Here is a 23,506-nt window from a genome sequence, read left to right as displayed (position 1 = left end):
TACAGAGACGTGTATGCATATACAGACATTAATGCAGGTGGACAGTGAAGTCTGAAATTGTAACTTACACAAACACTTATATGAACATACATGAATGAACATGAATCTCATAATGAAATATATACCAGGAGTTTTTTTTAACTTTACAGCAGGAGTAGATATCTAATCTGTTTCTATACGAGGAATTGAAGGAAGATGTCTTTTTGTGTACTGCCTGTCTCAGGTAAAAACAAACACATACTACTTTTTCAAGTGACTGTGGCTTTAAGCTAAAATTTGTTTTTATTTTCTTCAGACTGCTATTTTTTACATGAAAGTTCTAATGGTTTTATTCATCAATTACCAGACACCTCCACAATTCTTTACAGAAGCATCATCTACTATAGATCCATGTGTGTCTTTTCAGTTTTTCTGCACTGCCTCGTTGGTAGAAAGCACAAGGTATTCTTTCAGCATCTGTGTATTCAACGTGTGCAGTCCAATATGTGTAACAGCCAAAGCTGTTATCACTAGTTAATGCTTTTCACATAGAAGCTGATATCAATGCCTAGCGCCTTACAGAAAACTAGAATGAATAGAATGCCAGTTCTGTGGTCTTTCATCTTCAAGCCAAAGCAATAGAATTTATCGAGATAAAAAGGAAGAACTAAAGATCTTAGACAGAAAGAAGGGATTTATCCAGGAATTTGCTCAGAAAAAAAATGTCTACAGTACTGGCCAGTGTCCATTTCATTAATACTTTGTCTTATTCATGCTCTTTCTTGTGAAATGTGTATGGTGCTTTGTGGCGGGCTGTAAAAGCTAAGACAAAGGCCCGAGAAGCAGTCACAAAATGTCAGGATCAGTACTGACATACACTGATCTGGTTCTGCAGCTGCAAAAGAAGACTTGCGGCCTACACCGGTGGGAGGCATCCATACAACAGCGTAAGGTGATTGTCTTGAAGTCTATTGTAGCTTGGTGAAGTGCTAACTGGCAGTCATCGCAGTTGGACTCCAACAGTACTGAAGTACGAGCTCTCTCTCTCTCTCTTTCCTTCCCTGTCTCTCAGCCTATTGCATGGAGGAACTGTTAATCCAAGATCCTCTTTACTTTTTCTGTGGGATTTCATGAACATTCCAAGACAATGGATAGTGCTGCTAATCTCGGTGGTACAGCTAAATCCAAGACAATGGCAAATAATATGAGCCGGCTAAATTCTACCGTGTTGAAGCGGGCCTAAACCCATCACTTGTGCGCTGGAATTACAAGGGAGATGTGCGTCATGTCAACAGGATCTGGTGCGACTGTCTTCACCCAGAACAATGCTAAGCTTAAACCACCTCAATGTTGCCTGGTTTGCTACATATTTAAATGAAACTGTGCTAATGAGAAAAGGCACGCCTACTGTGAAACAATAGCCGTGCTTGGAAAGCACTCACTACTGGTGAGGGTCCATTTCTAGACATATTCTTTGTTCTATGTTTTATTCTTTTAGTGTTCGTGGAAAATTTGGCGTCTTATTTTTGTCAAGGTTGTTTATAAATACACTGTCTTGACCTTATCCTAAAGATATTGTACCTTAAAGACTAGCACTCAGTGGCACCACTGTCATCACAATGGTTGTAAAAGTATATTTATCAATATATCACCATATAAATTACATGGTATGTGTCGAAGCAGCACATTAACCTGCAGTTTAACACCTTAATATTGCTTCAAATCCAATAAAAATGTTAATGTAGTATTTATGCCAAAAATGAAAATGAAATCAGGACCATATCAACTGAATAGTGGCAAAAACATTTCTTGTCCAAAAATGAATTAACAATATTCTTACCTACCTACTTTAAATTTTCACATTTTAATGATTCTAAAATAAAGTTATGTGATGTAAATGTAAAGTAACTGTTTCAAATTACGGTTGTAAAATTTGTATCTTTGCAATTTAGTTTAGGGACCAGCAACCTACTCCTTCCAAATAACCAGGACAAATGAGTAATGTGGGGATACGTACCAGGTATGTCTATGAAGGTGTCTTCCTCATCCAGCAACGCAGCCATTCTTTGATACAGTCTGTTTTCATCTGCATTTAATATTGCTACAAGTCAAAACAATTATAAAATGAGTATACCTTCAAAGGTGCTAGAAAATTACATGCATTTGTGTGCTACAAAATTACTTTCTACTTATCAGACAAGTCAATCTAAACCACATCTTTACATGCAAACCATAGATATTAGCCTTGGTTGGAGAGGGGTGAAAATCAAGTGTATGCAGAGGGGTAATGAAATAGGAGCATTAACATGCCTGTTAGCCGGCCTGTCATCATATGATGAGATTTGGTTTAGGGAATCCTTTGATATTACACGGCAGTGATATCCAAAAGATACAGGTGAAATGGCTTCTCCATTAATAGCCATGTTTCATTATAACATGCATATTACTTGGCTCCCAAGAGCTTGCTTTTAATAGGTCTACTTTAGGAGGGGGCTGAAAACTATTGATATGGCTCTGCATGTGTCATTTGACAGGGGAAAGAAAAAGCCACGGTGAAATGAAAACTGACCAATGCTACGTGACCTTCGTCAATGACAGCGAGTCGGGTAGCCAATCTAGTGATGCCATCACTTGGTGTATTTACATAGACTGTCCTGCCGTCACAAATGGCGGCCTGCTAACAGTGATCTTTCTCACCTCACTTTAATGAACCGAGGAGAACTATTATGACAGTGAATGGCATACTTAATTCCAGCTCATCTTCAGCATTGACCCCAGCCATCCTGCAATGCCTTGGGTCTGTCTGCTCCGCCGACGTCGGGTCAAAGTAATTTTGGGCACGTTCATTTCCTGTGGAAAGTGCGGGAGGCAAGAGAATTATAGAAAGAGAGGTTGGGAGTCGGTGGGGGGATGGCGTGGAAGGGAAGAGGGGAGTTGTACAGGTTCAGGTTAGTGGTTATTAGAAGCACATGAAGCGAAATGTTAATTTTGAAACCCACACTGTCGAAGGGCAGGGGCAGCGGCTGCTACCAGATAAGGCAGAGCCAAGATGAGACACGAGTGCAGAGGCAGAAAGAGAGAACTGGCAAAGAGACTGCTGGGTTTCTCAGCGCACCTCTCCACGGCCTGCGGTGCTCTGGGGCCTAATTAGCATGCCGCAAAAGGTCACGGCAGGCAATCTCTTAAATACGACTGCCATATGTTTGCCGTGTTCAAAAGGAACTAATGAGAAAGTCTACAAGCTCAAAAGTACCTGGAATTTCAAAGACAATACCTTCTAAATACTGCAAGGTCAGCGGCCTAGAGGACCGGGCAAGTTTGGAGGAGTAGATCCAAAGGAAAATAACCTGAGCCCATGTCTCATTGACTTCTTATTAGCAATCACTGACCTGTGGGTATCAAGTCTGCTCCGCAGAGTTTATGGGAATCCAATGGCTCCGGGGCTCTCTCTATTAAGGGTACACCCTACCAAGCAGCTTTCTTAACCCCAAATCATTCTCATTACAGTCCTTGAATATTTCACTCCAATCTAAATTGCTTTACTTGTATTTCTCAGGTGGTGGGGCAAAAAAATGCATGGTGCATAAAATCATGTTATATATTCCACACAAGGATCTCCTTTATAGAAGTCTGAGAGTATCGCGCTTGGACGCATAAAAATGTGAGTAAGTGTGTTTGCATAGGTGCACCACTGGACCACGAGGCCACTACCCAAAAAAGCTCACTGGGATTCTTTCGTGCTCATATGAAATATCAGCATGAGGTTTTCACACTCTGTCCTTACTCTAAGTTAAACAGTCAGACTGAAATACTTATTAAACGAGGAGCAGCCGTATGACTCTTCAACGGCGCCATAAATCGACTGTGAAATTCACATGTTAAATCCCTCTACATCGTTAACAGAGAGTCTCTCTGCAAATAGCTCTGAGGTTATGAAACCCTTTTTTCAAACACTAAATTTGCATAATGGTAGTAGCTTCGTGGATCGCCTTTTGAATCATATCTGTGATTTACCTAAATAGTCTGGCTGTCCTCCAGTTCATCTCTCTAATGAAAATTTCAATTATCTGTTCTTACATGCACAATATCAACAACTAGCACTTCTCGCCAGCCAGAGTTACTGTTAACAGAGGATGAAAGAGATGGAAGACTTTGGGAAAGGCCAAATAGAAATGTCACAAACATGGAACAATCTGCCTTTGTGATCTTCCAATAAAGGCACACGAGTCATTGAACTGTTCAGCATATTCACACTCCCCAATGAAAAGTGCTGCTTATTTTGTGCTACTAGTGACTTATAGCTTATGTAAATCCTATATTCAGTGAAATTACCACAAAGAAAATTAAGTTATAAACTCATAAAGCTATAAAACACATAGTGTGTGATATATATATAATGCCCTTTGAGACATACATGTGATAAGAAGGTGTAAATGGACTTTATACAACCCTGCTAATAGAAACATATTAATATAGTGACTGTGTGGGTATTACATTTATTCAAATATTAATAAACTACCATATAGATAAGTTAATTTACTATATATGCTTTAAGTGTACAGCAAGTGACCTAATTAACATCTCCAGTTAATTGAACAAAAAAAGAAGAAACTAAAATGAACTCATCTCAACTCATCAGCATGCCAATAGATGTTCAAAAAAGTGTCTACATCAGTAAATGAAGAGACAATGGATCTTAAAGTCTCAATAAAACAGCTTTTTGAGAATTGGGGTAAGGGTTAGTTGTGTTTTATTAACAGTACTCTTTAAATAGGATGTCGGAGTATGACATTTAATTTTAATCATTTAAAATTTAAATCTTTACCTTTTTCCTCTATCTGTTTGTTTTATTTTAATAATGCAGCAGTGAAAAATTGCTTACAATAGTTATGCTTACATCCAAATATTACTTAAAATTGTAGTGACTTTCTAAAATGAAATTATATGTTTTAATATAATTTTGATTTGTGTTCTTTATTTTTGGGTCTTGGTTCATCAAGTCATGTATCGGTGTGTTGCCAAAGTTGCTAAATTAGTAAGGTGTAAAAAGTTTTTGCAATATATTGGCTTTTTCCTTTCAGGTTTTTTATGAATAAATTCCACATCAATATAGACAAGTGGATGTACTTGAGGACTTTTGACCAATCAAAAAGTGCATCACTTCTCCACAGTCCTTGTTAAGGAGTAGGCAATGAAATTTGCCTACATTACAGTTCCAAAACACAGAGAAAAGTGTTACATGAATGCCCAGTTCACTTGTCCAATTATAGTATTACTCTCAGTTATCTGCTGTTTAATAGTAGGACACTATATGTCTCCCCAAACTGAGGAGACCTCATACTATCTGACTTCAACTGATCGAATTTTATATGTAATCAAGAGACGATGAGACAGACAAACAGTAAAACAGCCCTAAAGAGCAGACTTTTACTGACAGTTATATCTGCAGTTTTGTCTACTTTGTATAAAATTGCTTATACACTGGACACCATCTGTGTTTTCAACACCAACATAAATTTGAAATGAGAGTGAAAAACAAAACAAAAGCATAGATGCTGACTTGTGCAATAGTTGATTGCTTTTCTAAAGCAAGTTTACAGTGACCATTATTTTCAGCCAATGAGATAGTTTTATTAATTACTTGTTTAGATTTTACACTATTATCCTTACGTCATATGTTTATGGTCTGACTGTCTTGACCTGGAAGATAATCAGTTTTGTTCATATTGTAGCCCTTTTCACACACTACGCTAAAGTACAATCCTACCTCTTGTGCATTAAACATCATGGCAATAATTGATAATAATTACTAGCCAAGCACAGCAAAAGCAAAATAAACCACATTAAATCAAGAATCCAACATGTGACTCATCCCTGAGAAAACTGGCACGCTCACAACCTTGAACGCATCCTAATTTACAATCCCATTCCTCAAGAGTTCTCCCTGACATACTGAATTATAAGGGGGCATATTTGTATGCCTGATTGGCCTTAAGCCGTGTTTCGGGGGCGTTGTGAGTACACCACACAGACAGCGGATCGGCTTGGTAGCATAGTAGCATATGTAAATGCACTCTCCTATGACTCCAGCCCACCACAAGGCATGTAGCTGAGAGTGGGAGTCAAGGCTGATTGTGTCGAGGGTACTTCTAGATAGAGATAGAACACCCACTACTGTAGCATTCTCCAGAGCAGGAAGAAGTTATACGAGGGTTGCTTGTTAGGACACGCTTGCTTTGGAATGCAGGGACCAAGGGCCCCCCAAATGGAAAGAGAGAGACAGAGAGAAAGAGAGAGGGAGTGAGAGAAAGGTTAGATCAGGAACACATCTACTGTCAACAAATTTGAGGCTAATGAAGAATGAAGCTTCACCTCTTTCTTTGGCAGGGGCTTGCAGCTCCATTTTTTTTTGGTGAGCTGCAAGGGTGCTATCTGGCCTGTCACCTCGAATTTCTCTCCGCAGCCAAACCGGAGGAAGGGAAGGCTCAGCTCTTCCTCCTCCATCGAAGGCTGGGTTGTCTATGCCCACCACAGCGGCTCTCTCTTCTCTCCCTGACAAAATAAGTAGAAACATAAATAAAAATACAAACAGTGACATGAAGGGGCAATACAAGAGTTAGGTCAAAGCGACTCAACATAAAACAAAGCATACTTAATTGTAACAAAATATTTCTATTGGTGATTTCTCTGCCCCAAAATGTTCAAGCGCATCCTCCTCGAATGACACTAAAACACAATTAGGTTAAAATTAAATCAGAATCTTGCAGGAGGAGGAGAAAAAAAAAGAGAAGAAGAAGAAATGATTAAAATAATTACAAATTGCGCCCTGACAAGCAAGAGCAAAATTTAGCCCAAAGCCATTTGTCTGTAATTAGTTAATTAATCCTTACACAAATTATGAGCAATAACTCATCAAGCAGGACTCACCCATCAGAAATTCAGCCGACTTGGATTTCTTCTGCTTAGGTTGCTGCAGAGCCTTCTGCTGTAACTTCTGGAGGGAAATTGTTAAATGAATAAATTAGCTGCAGAATGAAGATCATCATTTATGATCCGCAACTAACGCAGTATTTTAAATATGGGACGACACTGAAATGTCATTTAATTTACATCGCCGCTAAAGGGGTCAAGCACTAATTGAACAACAGGAGTGGAAAAGAATTTAATCATAAATAGATAAGAAAAGTTGACATGAATGTGTAATGAAGGTCACATTAAAATACTTCCTCCTTGTTTCTAAAATGAATGGGCAACAACACTCTCCTGGATTATATTATGCATTTTTACACAGGCTGCATGAGAGTACACAGACTCGGTGTGCAAATGAGTATGGAAATCCAGGCACACTTCTCATTACATACATGAACTCAACCTAGAAAGTCTCAAAGGAGAGGAAACAATAGTATTTAAATAACACCATGCCGGGTCCCTGCTATTGTGTAAATCTTGGAGAATTTTCATAGAATTTATAAGAAAAGCAATGACAAACACAAATGTGATACAAAGCACACACACATATATATATATATATATATATATATATGTGTGTGTGTGTGTGTGTGTGTGTGTGTGTGTGTATACATGCTTAGTCAACAATATTTCAACTAGTATTGTAGGTGGTCTACACTGGCATGAAATGGAAAGAAAAAGAAGGAGGAATGTATAAAAGCAAGTATGAGTTCCTTTGAAATCAGGAGTGTGTGGAACAAACTCTGCAGTCCCACATTTCTCTCATTTCTGCGGACAGGCAGAACAATAAGAATGCTGAGGTAAAAGGCATAAGTAGTTGTTTTTGTTATGGATATGTTTACATAAGAATGCAGCATATAAAAGAGCTCTGTTGCTCAAAGCGTATGGAGCTTTTTAAGCATCATTTTATGCAGATTTCAATGATGAACTGTGCTCATGCCCATGAACAGCATGTATTTGTATACAATATTTAATTTCAAAGGAAAAATCAAGGGGCAGAATGGGTGGGGGGCTTATTTCGACTCTAAATGACAGAGCAATTAAAATCGAGGAGGACTACTTCCAGACCAATCTGGTAAGAGGAGTTTTTGTAAATCTGTTTTTACATTCAACAAGCCCTACAGCAAGACATTCATTTATACCACTGAGATTAATGCTTATCTAATTGTAACTTATTTAAAAACCATTTTCTTTTCGACTGGGTACCAATCAGTTTCTCTGAGTTGCACATACTGTGGAGTATGAGACTGGCATACGTAGGATCGGTGGCGATTGTCTCCCTGTATTTTCTTTTATTTTCCTATTTTCATTTCATCAAACACTTTATACACCTTACTGCAAGACAAATAGTGTTTGGGTGCATATTCAAATGGAGAAACTCCCCGAAACAATTATGAGAAAATTAATCAGGTAATTCTGCTCATAAAAAAATTGCACCCAATCACCATTTGCTTTATATCACACCAACCCAGTTAAACAATATTGTGTTGTAAACTAAAGCGGCCATTTAAATAGGTTACATGACATTAGCATTCATTATATGATATTAAATTTTTGAACATTATTGGAACCTCAAAGCAAATTTTGCAAACATGAAGAATATATTTAAACTAAAGTGCGTCTACAGTAAATTATGTTCCTACTTGATAGGGAAAATATACTATGAAAGTTGATTGTTGGGGTTGATATTTTGTTTGCCAATGTAATTAATCATCAAATTAGAACAATGGAGGAGGATAATATTCCTTTATCTCTCAAATCATTGTTTTTGCCCTCAGGGCTAAAGGCACTTTGGATAGATTGGCAAAAATCAAAGGAGAAATCCCATTAAGTTTTATCTTAGGCTAAACCAACACATTTTTGTTTATTACCTCACTTACTGCACAGAATATTCTTCAATATTATCTCTCTCTTGAAAAGTGTAATGTATAGCAGCCTTCAGTACATGTACATGTATGCAATAATATCGTGAAATTTTACATAAGATTTTTTATTTTTTTTTTTGAAGTTTTTGTATAGTTATTTTATTCTTTTCCTTATGTAATTTTCATATCAATTCTCCTCTGGGCACAGTTTTGTTTTGGCCCCATTTCAAACAGTGCCCATGTTTTGCACAAAGTAAATTAGCTCCATGTCCTGCAAATGTCAATAAGTCCTCTGATCACTATGAATGTATTCTCGCCTTAAGTTCAGTTACAGTGAGGGGGGGGGAAAAAAGCCAAGTAAACACACACGGGAAAGTACACAGAAGGAGTACAGTACATACACCCCAGGCCTAATGCTTTGGGTCATTGTCACTAAAAATCTAATCCACACAGCACCATGTGAGCCTCTCTGTCTAGAGAGCTAAGAAAAATGCCTGGTTCTCATCTCGCTCCCTAGACCCCACTGACATTGACAGCATGCTCCTTGTAATACAAGGACTGTTGTTTAATGTGCCATAACCGGATGGAACATGCAGATGTTGCATTTCTAAAATCATAAACAACAATTCAATCCTGAGGAAAAAGAAGTATCATAGGCATTTATGAACTATAGTGGACTTTTAGAGGTGGGAATGGCTGTTCAAAACTATACAGAGTGCAGGCTCAAATATCTTAAAACTGCCCTGTCACATTACCCATAAATATATAAAAATTTATGGTGCTGCACCAAAACCATGTGCCAAGAAATTTGGGTCTATTACAACATGCATATACAGTAAAACAACACATATGTCCCCAAGTTCATTCTCTTGTCATCTGGAGGCATCTACACATGCCCACTAAAGCCCTCCCACTTCTCTCCACATTTCATTTCGCAGCAGACAAAATGCTTACTGCGCAGTCAACATGAGAAAAAAATCATTTATAACTGGTGACAAAAAAAATCCCTGACTTTTTTTTTTCTTGCTTTCTTTGTAAATGTGATTGTTGTCAAAAGGAATTGAGCACAACAATGCTTTGTTCAGTTCTTGTTGCATTCAAAGGCATAGCTAGAAGGGCTTGGGGAAGACCGCTTGCTGCTAGGGGCTGGTGGGCACAGACCAGCTAGAAAGTGAATTTTGCATACTGTACGGATCATCGCCCAGTTCAGCCCAGTCACATTGAATCTGCCATCAACCAATTGTGCTTCATGAAACCGTCAACCCTCATTTACGTCTGCCTGTTTTCTTCCCCACGCAGCTGTAAACAAGGCCCCAGCTTTGAGCTGTCTTCCTCTGTCCCTGTGTGCGCTGCTTGCCAGGGGAGCGTAGACAGCAAAACCTCGTCTTCACAGAGCTACTTAAAGCTACCATTTTCAGACAAGCACCCTGTGTGCTAGGCAAAGGAGTCAAGGACAAGAGTGTTTCTGGATTTGACAAGTTTTACCAGCTTTATATAGAGATGTTTTGTCTCTTCCTTGAGTTCTAATTTGTACTTTAAAAATTCATTTTGTCACATTTGTTCTATTCTGCCTGTGGACGTATAGTGTCATTGATCAGAGTTTGAATGTGAATAAATGTATACACATAATGGCAAGTGAATAAAATCACATCTTAATATATGTGTGTGGATTTAAGTTATAATGGGTTGAAATGAAATTATAGAAAGACATGATAAGGATGAGACTATGAAGTCCTTGCAAAATCAGTAAAGACATAAAAGTTGATTTTGTTTTCATGTTTATAAAGTCTCTTTTTATCTATCAGTATAATAAAAAAAAAAAGACGGCCATATCAATAAAATGTCATAAGAATAATGAAAACATCTACAAAGCATCTGTATTCAAATAATGAAAGATAAGGTTAGCATTTTGTTTCAAAGGCATACAAAGCCAATTCTACCCTGAAAATGTGAAACCATCTTAATTTATAGAGCAGCCTTATATGTGCACGGTAATTGTGACCCACCAAACAGTTTCTTATTAACACAACAACCGCATCAGTTGGTGTAGACAGAAAACATAATTAGTATTCAAGCTTAATTAATCTACGCTGGCCCCCTTTAAGTGAATTAGTCAATTATTTATGCATGTGTGCTCCTTTGATGCTAACAGATTATGTATGTTACTGGAAAAAACCTTGAAAAATGACTTTGAAAACTTTAAAATGTCACTACAAGCTTCTGCGCTGACTTAGAAATGTCAGTGAAGATCATGAATGCTGAATAATTATGAAAAAATCTTCCTGGACTACACTGCCAAACTTATACAAATTCTCATTATTGCCAAATCCCCATGCCAAATATTTCAGTGTCAGTCTAGGAAAACATTGCAATTCATTGTCCGAAATCCAGGGCAAAAGACAAAATAAATCAGCCAAATATGTACTTTTTGTGTGCCCTAATCCATGGAATGGAAATCTAACACAGGTCGGATCAAGGTCTTTTCTAGGATCATGGGAACTCCTTGGGATTTTCAAGAGCCTTTTTGTTTTTACCCTTGAGAACCAGGCACTGGCCTCTGCGCCCCTCAATCCCCCATTGAGAACCCAGAGGAATGCTAAATGTCAATGGTCAGGCTGCACCAGCACCTTCAGAGAGGGAGAGATGGAGGTACAAGGCCTGACCTTGTGTTCTGCTACGCTGCTATGAGGGCTAGAAGTGAAACTGTACTCACACTGCCAAAGGTGTCCATCTCTGCAAACTGCAAAAGATCATCACTGGCTGACCCTGATCTCTGAACAATGGCAAGGCCTGCAAAACAGAATGTGAGAAAAAAAAACTGTGAGAAACGTGTCAAAATGAATAAAATAAATCTAATGTTGCATGGCTCCTAAGAATCTAAACTGCACATGAGGAGAATCTGCTGTTGACTTAAATCTAAAACTTTAAATTAAGCTTATGATTCAATGTTTTTAGAGATAGAATTTGCAAAAAGACCTCATTAAATAGCTTACTGTGCAGCACAAAATCCCTCTTTCCATGCAGTATTACATTATCTCTGCTGCTTGTGTGTTTAAAACTGAAATGCATCTTGGAGAATAAAGGACAATAAACACCATTTATTATCGCAGATAACAAATTATTTGCCCTGATTATTCAAATAGTTTATTCATTTACATCTGATACAATATCATTTGGTATTTTTATCGTCCTTTCTTATGGTAATTCACATGGCTTGCACAAGTTTCTGCTGAAATAGCAAAACAAACCCCAGGCAAAATGTGAAAGATTATCCCATACCATGCGAGCTAGGATGAAATGCTATACTTTTTCACACTGAACACTGCTCCACTGGGTGTGATTGAAAAACATGTAAAGCTATTGAATCTGTGGTTTGTATATGTGAGGGAAAATGAGTGTTGTAACAAGTGGGCCAGTGTTTTTGTAATTGTTTCAAATTACACTTGGCGTAATAACTCAGTGAAAGCAGAGCCAGTGTGCGGTCCGTACACATTAACTAGGCAAAGACCACAGGATATCCATGCACCTTATCACAGCCCACAAAAAAAGTTGATTGTGTAAACAACTGTGGAGAATAAAAATCTTTAGCTATATTTCCAGCAGTGTCTATTTGTGTCCAATGGCGCTTATCGCCAACTACACAAAAGAAGGATAATACTTTTAGATAAAGAGGTACTTTGTAGCATTTCCTTTACATGTGTATTTTATTGAATTAAAGACACCCTAACATCCCTGTTTTTAATTTGCTGAAATGTTTTTCTGGGTTACTAATAGAGGTGTGCTTGTGTGTGTGTATGTGTGTGTGCATACGCCCATGTGTGTGTGTGCACGCGCATGTGTGTGTGTGTGTGAATGTTTTATACAGCCTGTAAAATTGTGATGCTGTGAGAAAAATAAGTCCATTAGTTGTTAAAACTGCACGCCTCCTGCCAAATACTGGCTCCTTAACCAATGAGATTGCCAACACGATTGTTAACCACATAAATGACTGACTCACTTTCTGCTTGGGGTTCAGGCTCTCTGTCAAAAGCCATATGCGAATGTATTACAGTACATGCAAGAAACCCCTAAAGTCCTACAGAACATAATATACTTGCTAGACTTGAGTTAGTATCAGTCCAAAGAGATATTCATGTATGAGTTCACTGCTGTCTTAAATTATCTAATGTGCTTATTGAACAATACACCCATGGCAAACAACGCACTGCCTTTACCAGCCAGCATGCTGCTAAATTATCTATACAAGGTTTCCCTGCAAACGTATTTGTTTTTGACCCATACACCACAAAACTGTTTCTCTGTTTTCAACTAATCACAGCAACATGCCTGGAATAAGCTGTTCTGGTCAGAGTTTAACAGCAGAAAGACAACACAGCTGTCAATTTATTGCTGTTTTGAATTTTGTTTTGCAGCTTTTTATAGACACTCACTGACTTTTCTCTACACCTTCTCTCTGCACAAACTGTGCTGCAAAATTCTGCAAAAATGAGTATAATGCCTCCTTTAATGAGTGGCCTCTTGGCCTTCTGTCCACAAAGACTACAATTGATGACAGTTCAAAACTGCAGTATGAACCCAAAAACCTGATGTACTGCACAAATAATAACATTTGTATGTATAAGGTTACCAAAAAGCAAATATGTACATTGTTCCTCTAAAATGACATGATACTATATTTGACCTGCAACCCTTTTTTCCGTCTCCCTCTCCTGCCCTGAGAATGACCATCTCCTCTGTCATCTAGTCAGCTAAACTCAATCAACCCTTAATCCAGAATGACAGTGGGGTCTGTGTTGCACCAGACAAGGCACTTCCCCTTTTCTATGGCATAGTGCGACCTGAAATCTTCTCTTGACATTCTTTTTCTTTTCCACGAACACGGATAAGGGATGTAATTCAATAGTCACCGAGGGACAGGGCACCATGCACCAAAGAATATTTTATTTGCTTGTGGACAGAGGTCTTTTCTTAGTGTTTGACAACAGCCAGTCTCCCTCAAGACATAGAGTTCACACAGCTGACAATAAGGGTAGAAAAAGGGCAGGTTCTTTCTTCTTCGCTGGGCAACGAAGATGTTTTGCACGCACATTTACTCTAAATGTACTCTTTGCACTTTCAAGTGCACTTACAAAAGCATATTTCAGTAGTGCAGTGTACAGTGAACAACAATGGAGTAAATGTGAATTCATGCAAGTCTATTTTACTTAAGGAAATTATGGGTAAATGAGTTTTGTCTGACTGCTCAGGTAAATTTCAAGCGAGTAAGTCCTTATTGAATACAATTTACATCACATATCAATAGATTATTAGCCATATTCCAAGCAACAAGCACATTATATTAGTAACTCTATACATAAATATTGTTTTTGTTAATGAAATAAGAGGTATGTTACCTTTTGAGGCCCGAAAACTCCCTCTTAAGGGTCAGCTGCACCACAGTCGTCAAGGTGACTATGACGCAGCCTCTAACAACACACACACACACACACACACACACACACACACACACACACACATCTCATGTAACCTTCTCATGTTCACTTTCACTTACTGAAACAAAAAGTACAAGGGGAAGTTTAAATTAAAATATACAATTCTAATACCTCACATCATTTAGATCTCAGGTTTCTACCAGACTATCTACCTGATATGTAATATAAACAAAGGGAAAAACATAACACATGAATGTGTTATTTATTTTCACATTTTGGGGAAGGAGACATATCAGACAGTCTCCTGCATGCCATTACCAAAACTGTAACCGTTGAGAGTTGTTCCAAGATAAAGTTTCATCTGTGTGACAGCCTCATCTACCAGATGGCATCACTGTTTGTGTTTTAAACGATTATTCATTATTAATGTAGAGTGTGGAATGGTGCTCCCTCAAAGAGATGGTCCCTTATTGTTTCACCGGAACCAGAGATATTACTGGTAAAACAGGTTGCTTTGTCACCTTTCCATGCTGATTACAATGAACTCCCCTAAACTGAAGATAAAGTACTCACACTGCTTTGTAAACATCCATTATGTAGTATATGACAATTGCCACAAAAGTTCCCCTTATGCATTATTTAGTGGGAACTGCAGACAAACGTATTTCTCCGCCAAAGACAACCCGGCAAGCTTTACAGCTGCTGTAAAGAATAGGTGCACAACACCCGGCGGATTGGCCTGCTCACGTATGGCATAAGGCATATTACCACTAATGTCCCCTTTAGAACAGATCATGAGCTACAGCTAATGCTTCCCCTAGAACAAACAGTCAGATTTTGCTTTATTTATGACTGCAAAGCCATGAGGCCATTGGTGGCCTTTTCAACTGTGGAAGAGATATTGCTCAGGCTTCTCTTGTTTATAATAATATAGAGTTAATACTTTGTTATATTTAAGTTTATGATGACTGCTGTGAACTCTATTCATTCATGTGACATGTATTGCATTCTCTCCTAGATTATACCACAATACTGAAACCAATCAGAAGTTAACAAGGCAAAATAATACATCCTTAATGCACATTTTAATCAATACAGTGCATGCAAAGGGGATCTTTACAGCACCTATATTACAGACCACTGCAAGCTTTTTTCCTCATTAAGCTGGTTAAATGTGATCTAAATAAGATGCCCACCGATTTGGACCTCCCAATTCCTGGCTAAGCTGTCGTTGATCGTTTATGCGATTAAATATAGACCTAAATCTCCATTTTATCCAATTAATTCTCAGTGCAGGCATGAGAGTGGCTAATGATGTTATCTTACCTAATTAACCTGTATAGGGATTCAACTCCAGGACAGGGGATTGTTCATCCTTCATCCAAGTGTTCATTATTATCATTACAATCATTATCATAAAGCGGCTAACTTATGATGTTGGCCATTTCACCACCATTAATCTAGATTGAGTCCTCTTATTTTTTTTCTTTTTGGGGAGGGGGATCCTTTGGGGTCATTTTTAATTATCACTAAAAGGATGGGAATTCTAGCAAAGCCGTATAAGTTCAGTTGTGGTCACAGCAATCACTGGAATCCCATGAGAACATTAGACAAATGTGATTTGACTACTTATGACTGAGGAGACATTTTTTGATTTTGCTGTTTTTAGGGCCCTGCGTCCTGTATGTTGTGAAACTCCCCTCACAGTTTCCTGTCAGCTTTCCCATTGAATGTCAGCTTCAACCTATTAACACAGCAGACTTGGAGCAAATCAATAGCCCTCATTGGGCCATGTGTCATTAGTTAATCGGATATTGATGAGGGTATTGACACACACCTAATTAATCTCAGGCCCAGTGCCGGCTTTCATATGTTTCTTTAATTATGCACTTCATCTTAGTCCGTACACATCAGCAGGCTGCCGCTTCCTGTTTGACAGTGAGTAAAAGTTAGCTGTCAAGTCTCACTCTTGTGTTATAAGTTTTTTTTTTTCTTTCTGTTCTTTTTTTAAAAATGTTATATTTTGCAGCAGCAGCGCAGCAAACATGCATGTTAAGCATGTTCACATCTAATTCTGTAACAGTATGGCAATGCTGCAGTTACAAATATAAATGTTAAAGTGTTATTATTTTCATTTATAACTTGTGGCAGTGTTATTTTGGTAAATTGCTAGTAAATGCAGTTTCAGCAACCACCAAATATACATGATGTAAATACAAAATTATGCACTTACACATAGTTTCTAAAAAATACTTTTATTTCCAAAAACCAACATAACATTTTAAATAAATGAGTAACAGTAAGATATATATTTTGGTCTTGCTAATGTCCATTCTTACCTGGCAGCAATTTTCTGACACCCTTATTTGATGCTGGAGTGTGTATGTGTTTGTTCATCTGTGTTTTTGCCTTTTAAGCATCCCTATGCAATCATACATGAACATAAAGGATGTGTGTAAGTGCCTATGCAGTATGTATGCTTGTAACCCCATGTCTATATACATATATATGCTTTTAGATGTGAGCTAATATCTGTGTGTTTTGTGTGCACCTGCATGTGCGTGTGTTGACTCATACAGGCTGATCAATAGAGCTGTGCATTAGCACGCTGTTGTGTAGATGAGAGAGCACCTGAAGGTGACCCTGACTACTGGCATCACCACAGGGCTCCAATAAGCTGCTCCTCAACCGCTGCTCTGCAAACCACAAATCTCCAACTTTTAGCCTGCTGCTGTTGGTTTGATTATTGTTTATAGATACAGCCGAGAATTAAAGTATGGCCCGCAGGCAGCATAATTATTTACAGCTGAAAACTCATATCATTACCAGCATGCTCCTAATTGCCAGAAGTAATATCAATGTTAGTTGATTAAGTGTATTTTTTTCATCTTCAGTCTCCATAATGTGCAGAGATTGTTTTCCCTCAGCATATGGGGTGACGGTTTATCTCAATACAGCTGTTCATCTGGCTTGACTTCTATTTTTTTTTTCACTGTTCATTCTAAAATACAATATTGCAGTATCTTCAGAGGATAGCGATCGATTGCTCTACTTTTTGTAGTTTGCTCTCAAGGTCAAAGAAAACACAGGAGATTCATCCTTCATTGCTCAAAAAATAATTTATCTCAGTAAAGATTTTCCCTAAATAGATACAGATCTGACATACAGGGGCAATAGCAGACTTTTTGACTCAAGGTGATGTCAGAGGTAAAAAGAAAGGCCGGTGGGCTGTAAAGCTACCTTTAATTCACAATCAGATGATTAATTAAAACAAATGTTTATATGGCCTGGACCTCCCTCCCTATGCTACAGTATGAACATGTCAAAATATTTCATCCTGTATTTAAGGTGGCAAGAAAGATGAGGCTATTAATAACACTGCCTGTGAAAGGAAAATACATAAACCTTGAAGGCTACTTTATTATTCACAAGTAGATTACTCAAACATGAATGTGGCGCTGCAGCATGAGAGACCTATTTCTTGGACCTGAGCATAGAACTCTTACATCACTGAACTGATAATATGGCTTTATGTTTTATTTTTTAAGTTCAAAGTTAAAAGGGCAAAGATCAAATAGTTTTTACAGTCATAAGCCATCCAATAATCTTTCTCAACACATGTGCAGAACTGATTCTGTCATGCTTTTAGATATTGTTTTTGCTAATTACACATCATTAAAACTATGACTGATAGCATATATATTGCATATTATATACATCATGTATTACAAGCAACAAAAGGAAATAGGACACACCATTTATAAGAGTTTATTTCACTAATGAAATGTAATTCTGTCAAACTACTGCATCTACTTGTCAAGCATTGTTGTTTCTGGATTCTGGTTCCCAAGCAGAAGTCAATGTGTCATTTAGTTACTTTTGACTTTTTGGTTCTCAATTTCTAAAGTAATTTCTCTCATATACTTGCTTTGCACAGAGTTCATGCAGCCTTGTAAGAGTAGGAGTGAGTGATTCTAAAAAAGAGGCTTGCATAAAGAGGCCTCAACTTTGCTTCAATCAAACTTGGGAGGAAATGCTGTGGAAGTAAGCTTGCCTTGCATGATACAGCATAACTAATACTACAGGGAAAGTCATTAAAGACAATACTTTTCCTAAATTTTTCCATTATTTCCTTTGAGTGTGTTACATCTTGTGTAGAAAGAAATGATGTGGCCCCAAAAGATTGTGTCTATAAGGCTGTTAACAATCACAGGAATCCATCTCATGCTTCCACAGTTAAAATTGTGCAGAGGAGTGGAATGATTGTTAAAAGGGCAATGCAAATAGTGATTAAAAGTGGGCCTAGGGTCATCATTAGGGCATGATCTCAGAAATTGAGAGCAAGGGGGGAGTGTTTGAGAAACATCTTGCTGACCAACAAGGGGCATCTTGCATGCAACGGAGTCGTCCATGACAAGGATTTATTATGCGCCTTTTGACATGCAGTGAATCTGCCCCTTTGATGAGCACACTGACTGCGAGTTCACGCACAAAACGCTTGAGGAAATTAGACAATTGTCAGAATGAAACTTTGTACTATAAATACATTTTCTTTCTTTGTCATTCATTCTGAGATGTACAGTGATGTCATCGCACAGTGAAGTCTTGTGATCCCTTTGAAAGATCAAGAGGCCACAGGCAGTGGTGTGTCAGCGGCCCAAAGGGTCGGTATGTATAGGATGTGATATGAAATACAGTCTGAGACTGATGAGACAGATGAGTTTGACTATCTATTGCAGGAACTGCAGTTTAATGACTCACATACTGCATAAAAAGGGACATACAGTATGTACAACTGGGTGAGAAGTGTTTATGTTAGTGCATTTGTTAATAAAATGGATTCATGTGACAGAATATTGATGTTTTGTTGATCTCATCAACCAACTTCTGTTCTGGCAGTCTTCATAGTAATCTTTACAATAACAGTGGTTAAATGATAGTCCTTTGCATGGCCCCATCCACAATATATAGAGCAAGAATTTGTGTAAAAATTCCATTGACCTGTTAAAACATGACAAAAGTGCAACACCAAATCCTAAAACTGTGAGAGATTTTTCAGCATCTTGTATTTACATTTGAAAACAAGCAAGTACACATTATGGAAAATATTTACAAGATTAAGGATTTGTGCTCATCTACTTTTTTTACTACTTTATGCGAAGAAGTTTACAGTTGAAGCAGGGCGTTTCTAGGATTCAAGGATTTTCGAAGCTTAGCCTGAACCCCAGCAGGGGGGTCCGGGTGGATCCTCTGGAAAATTTTTTGATAAACAAGCTCTATCTTGATGCTTTTTTATGCATCAAGGCCATCTGAAACTACTAGTTTTGGTAGGTGGGTGTGTCATGATACAGATGATACAGATATGTGGTGTCAACAGTGTCATCATAGACAGGTGCAGTAAGGCAGTTGTCTGTATCGCTGTATTTCTCTACATTTAGCTGAGATGAAACAAGTGCACATGAATTGGGTAAATAAATTTCAGCAATATTTATTTACAACATATAAATAAACAAAGGCCTTATGGATGGTAGATGGACCAATCAGTCCAAAAAAATCTTGATTCTCACACCGTCTATATGGTCCTGAATATAGATCAATGTTTGTAATCTAATAAAATAGCAAAACTGACTTATGGAGAATTAATATGCTCAAACTTAAAGCCAAATTAAGACAACAGTTTGACTGATAGATGAATCAGTCAAATGAATGATGAATCAGCATTTTGTGTTTCATAATAACTGAAACTATCTGTCAATTTTAATGATGTGTTTACAACAGTTACTGAGGTCAACAACCTTTTAACAGTTTAAGAAAACATCATGTTAATAGAGTTGTTCTGTAGTGTTAGTGCCTGTATTCAAAGATCTGTAAGTCCTTTTATAGCAGGTTTTAATCTTATGCTTTGTTCTGTTTGTTGGGATGCCCTTTAGTTTACATTTGGATAACAGGTTGTGCCTTAAAAAAATCATCTACATAGAGGTGGAATTCAGACCTTACCAGTTTTTTCTGCCTCCTGCTTTGAATTTGTTCATTTCTCTCCATCACCTGACGCCTGGGCTGCCTCTATGCCTCTATGCCTCATTCTCTTTCCTCCCTAAACTGTTTTTTTCAATCTTGAATCGGTTGCACCTTCTTTACTTCCTCCTTGTTTTTCTTTCAACACCATTATATCCTTACATTTCTTCTTCACCAAGCTGCATTAACATTACTGTAATGTGAAGCAGCTGCACTTGATAAACTGGACAGTTACACAATAATGTCAATTTAAAAAGCTTTAGATCACTTTAAGAGTTTTTGCTAGCTACTTACTTTGTTGTATTTTGTCTAACAGATTATCATTTAATTGTGCAAATGTCAGTCATATATGATCCTCTGAACTCTGATTCATTCATCTGTCTCATGAAAGTGTACGAATTTGAACCTTTTGGACTCTCAGCTAATCAGCACCTGATTATTTAAAGGCACTCCTGATGGCAATTGAGCATAGAGCAAATATGATGAAGCTACATGCGAAACGCGTAGTTAGCTCCCTTTGTAATAAAATAGTGTCGATCTTAGTATCCTGGTGTGCACTGGAATATTGTTTTTTGGTTTAATATGAAGGAAGAACTCAGGTAGGCTAGAATTCGAGAACTCAGTTCAAAAACTTTAATGAATCTGACAAGTGGGTCGAGCAGTAGAGTTTTCTTTGAGTTCATCAGACAGACAGGATTAATGGGTAGGATTTAATCTCTGAAGCAGAGGGTGGCAGTAATGTACCTAACACACTGGCTGCCAACAGCCGTTAAAAATCAAAAAGGAGAAGTTGTTGGTTTGCAGAGAGAAGAAAGGAAAGAGGATGTGCCTCTTAAGCCTCTCAAGTTGCACGATTTGAATAAATTCAACATTTTTTATTAGTCATTTAACAAGTCTCTCATTCTGCCTCCTATCACCTTCCTTGACACTCTGGCCAAGCTTCCTCACAGTGCCACAGTTACAAAATTAATCCAAAATTAATTATTATCTAAGATACTGATTGTAAAGGCAGTCTTATCAGAAGCATAATCAGCTTCTACCTGTTATAAGCAGCACACAGAACAAAATTTTAAGCTCTGTGATGGGATGTTTCTTACAGAAATGCATATTCATAGTTGCAGTTAACTTTTCATCTTTTGATTTTATGTGCACAGCCTTTTCTGATTTTATATATATTTTCTAATTTTTGGTAAAACTGTGCAGCAATGCAGCATCAGTAATAACAGTAGCAACTACTGTATATTAGATATACACATATTACATGGAAAGCAGTGTAACAACTATTGGAAGCTGCCCTTAATTGCAAAAATGTTTAAACTAAATCTAGGATACACTCAACCATTTCTTGATGACTCACTCGTAAAGGATGTGAGCCTGTTTGAATGAACGTATCAGGAAGTAGTTTGTCCAGGTTGGACTCCTGCTGCAACAGCAGCTGATTGCCTAAAATGAGTTCAACCCTGATCTCCCAGGTCACTAGCTAACCCACACATCTGTCTAAATATCTAGGAGAATGTTTGAAATGTAAATGTCTTCAATGACCAACTCCATTCAGCTTGTCTTCAATGGACATGCAACGCTGACCCTGAGGGTAGTAGCAAGCTCATTGGACTATTCATAGACTGTGTCCTCTGCCTCTTGCCTTTTAAGTTTTTTAAAGGGTATAATGTTCACTCTGTGAGTTTAACCTAGATCTCTTTTGAACTTTTAATGATCTATTTCCTACAGTTAATGATTCAACACTAAGTTTACTACTGTGTGTGCACTGACATATTAACACACAGGCAAAGCAAGGACACATTTAGATGTAGAAGTTACCTGAGGTAACACTGTATTTCTCTCTTTGTCTCATTCTTTAACCTACAGTGCTGGATGTTGTACATTTCCTTCAACATTTACATGAGTGTAATTTAATTTAATTTAGTTTTCAAATCATCAGTCAGCCGAGGATCTACACCCCCACTGTATGCATCAGTTAGAACAGTAGCAACTGTCTGTTGTACTGTAGATTTCTCCAAGGTTGCCTCCCAGAAGTTATTGTCATTGTTTTCAAAAATTCTTGCAAAGACAGATGTTATTACTTTACAACATGTTTTACAGCGGGAGTAGTTTTGTGTATTATTTACAACATGAAAAAAACAGTTTTTTTAAGGGAAAAAACAATTGTTTTAAGCATTAGGTGGGCTCCATTGTTTTAGTCAAAGCAGTGGAAACAAACAAGTACTTACACTCCAAGGTGCCATACAATCAAGCTAGCTAATGAAATGTAGTCTAAATACTGAAATTACCTTAAAAATCCCTGTAAATTGTGATATAAATATGTCTTACCTTACCGTAATTATGTATCCAACACTTTATACTGTAGATAGAGACAGCTGGTGGAACATTTCTTCACACATTGTCAGCAACTGTTGGCTTGTTAGCTAGCTGTGAATGAAAAGCTACACTGACTCTATAGTTTACTACACTGACTTTTCCATCTAACCAGCAGCAGCACATTTGTAATTCTATTATTATATTATAATTCTATTATTATAATATATTGATTACTATATTGTAATTCTGCTGAAAAAAGGCACTTACATTTCTTCCCCGGATATCTATAAGTATTTATACCCATATGTTTTTTGTTTTATCATTTTTAATTGACAAGACCAAGGCTGATACCTGTCAACTTCTTATTCAGATGCCATCAACCATAGTTGGTATGGTTGTTTTTGCCAATAACATCTTGTAATTTTCTCCTCCACCCTCAAAGGAATTTAAAAAGTCAACAAACTGGTCTGTGATTTATAATAGATAAGTTGCGCATCACTTCAAGGAAAGAAGCGGTTGTGAAAGTGATCATGTGCTTTCATGGGAGAATGGCAGTACACCACACATGAACTTATGCAAGACAACCAGAGGGCTGCCTTGCATAAGAACAACCCATAAGCCTACAACCCATTACTACCAAATGAAAAGGAAGTAATTTCAAGCCAATCCAGCTGGGATATAGACATTGTTTTTTTTTTGTTTTTTTGTTTTTTGCTTGGTTTTTTGTTTTTGTTTTTTTGTGATCTACCATGACAAAACCCATTAACACACATTTTGGTTACTATTCTGATTTATTATTTTATGTTCGCCCTTTTTGTTTCCTATCCTTTTGATGGTACACAAAACCATGTACAAGTTCTGAACACTCATGTCCTAAAACTCACTTGTTGGATTTTTAAGAATGCTGTTCTTAATCCACAGACTATGTTG

The 23,506-nt window shown here is 37.6% G+C and overlaps 1 protein-coding gene across 1 annotated transcript in view; it reads right to left on the bottom strand.

Moving 5' to 3' along the window:
- The window catches only part of ofcc1 (orofacial cleft 1 candidate 1), a 95,794-nt gene extending 73,148 nt beyond the window's left edge, over positions 1-22,646 (bottom strand). Inside the window, exons 1-6 of the mRNA XM_042399661.1 lie at positions 22,594-22,646; positions 11,527-11,603; positions 6,907-6,973; positions 6,352-6,531; positions 2,725-2,829; positions 1,997-2,080 (exon numbers count right to left, since the gene is read on the bottom strand). Of these exons, the coding sequence (XP_042255595.1) occupies positions 1,997-2,080; positions 2,725-2,829; positions 6,352-6,531; positions 6,907-6,973; positions 11,527-11,544 (454 nt within the window). The 5' untranslated portion in view covers positions 11,545-11,603; positions 22,594-22,646. The remainder of the gene's footprint in view (positions 1-1,996; positions 2,081-2,724; positions 2,830-6,351; positions 6,532-6,906; positions 6,974-11,526; positions 11,604-22,593) is intronic.
- Between the last annotated feature and the right edge of the window lie 860 nt (positions 22,647-23,506).

This window comes from Thunnus maccoyii, chromosome 21 (assembly GCF_910596095.1).
Source record: "Thunnus maccoyii chromosome 21, fThuMac1.1, whole genome shotgun sequence".
Classification (NCBI taxonomy): Eukaryota; Metazoa; Chordata; class Actinopteri; order Scombriformes; family Scombridae; genus Thunnus; species Thunnus maccoyii.
This window is presented reverse-complemented; position numbering and strand designations above follow the sequence as displayed.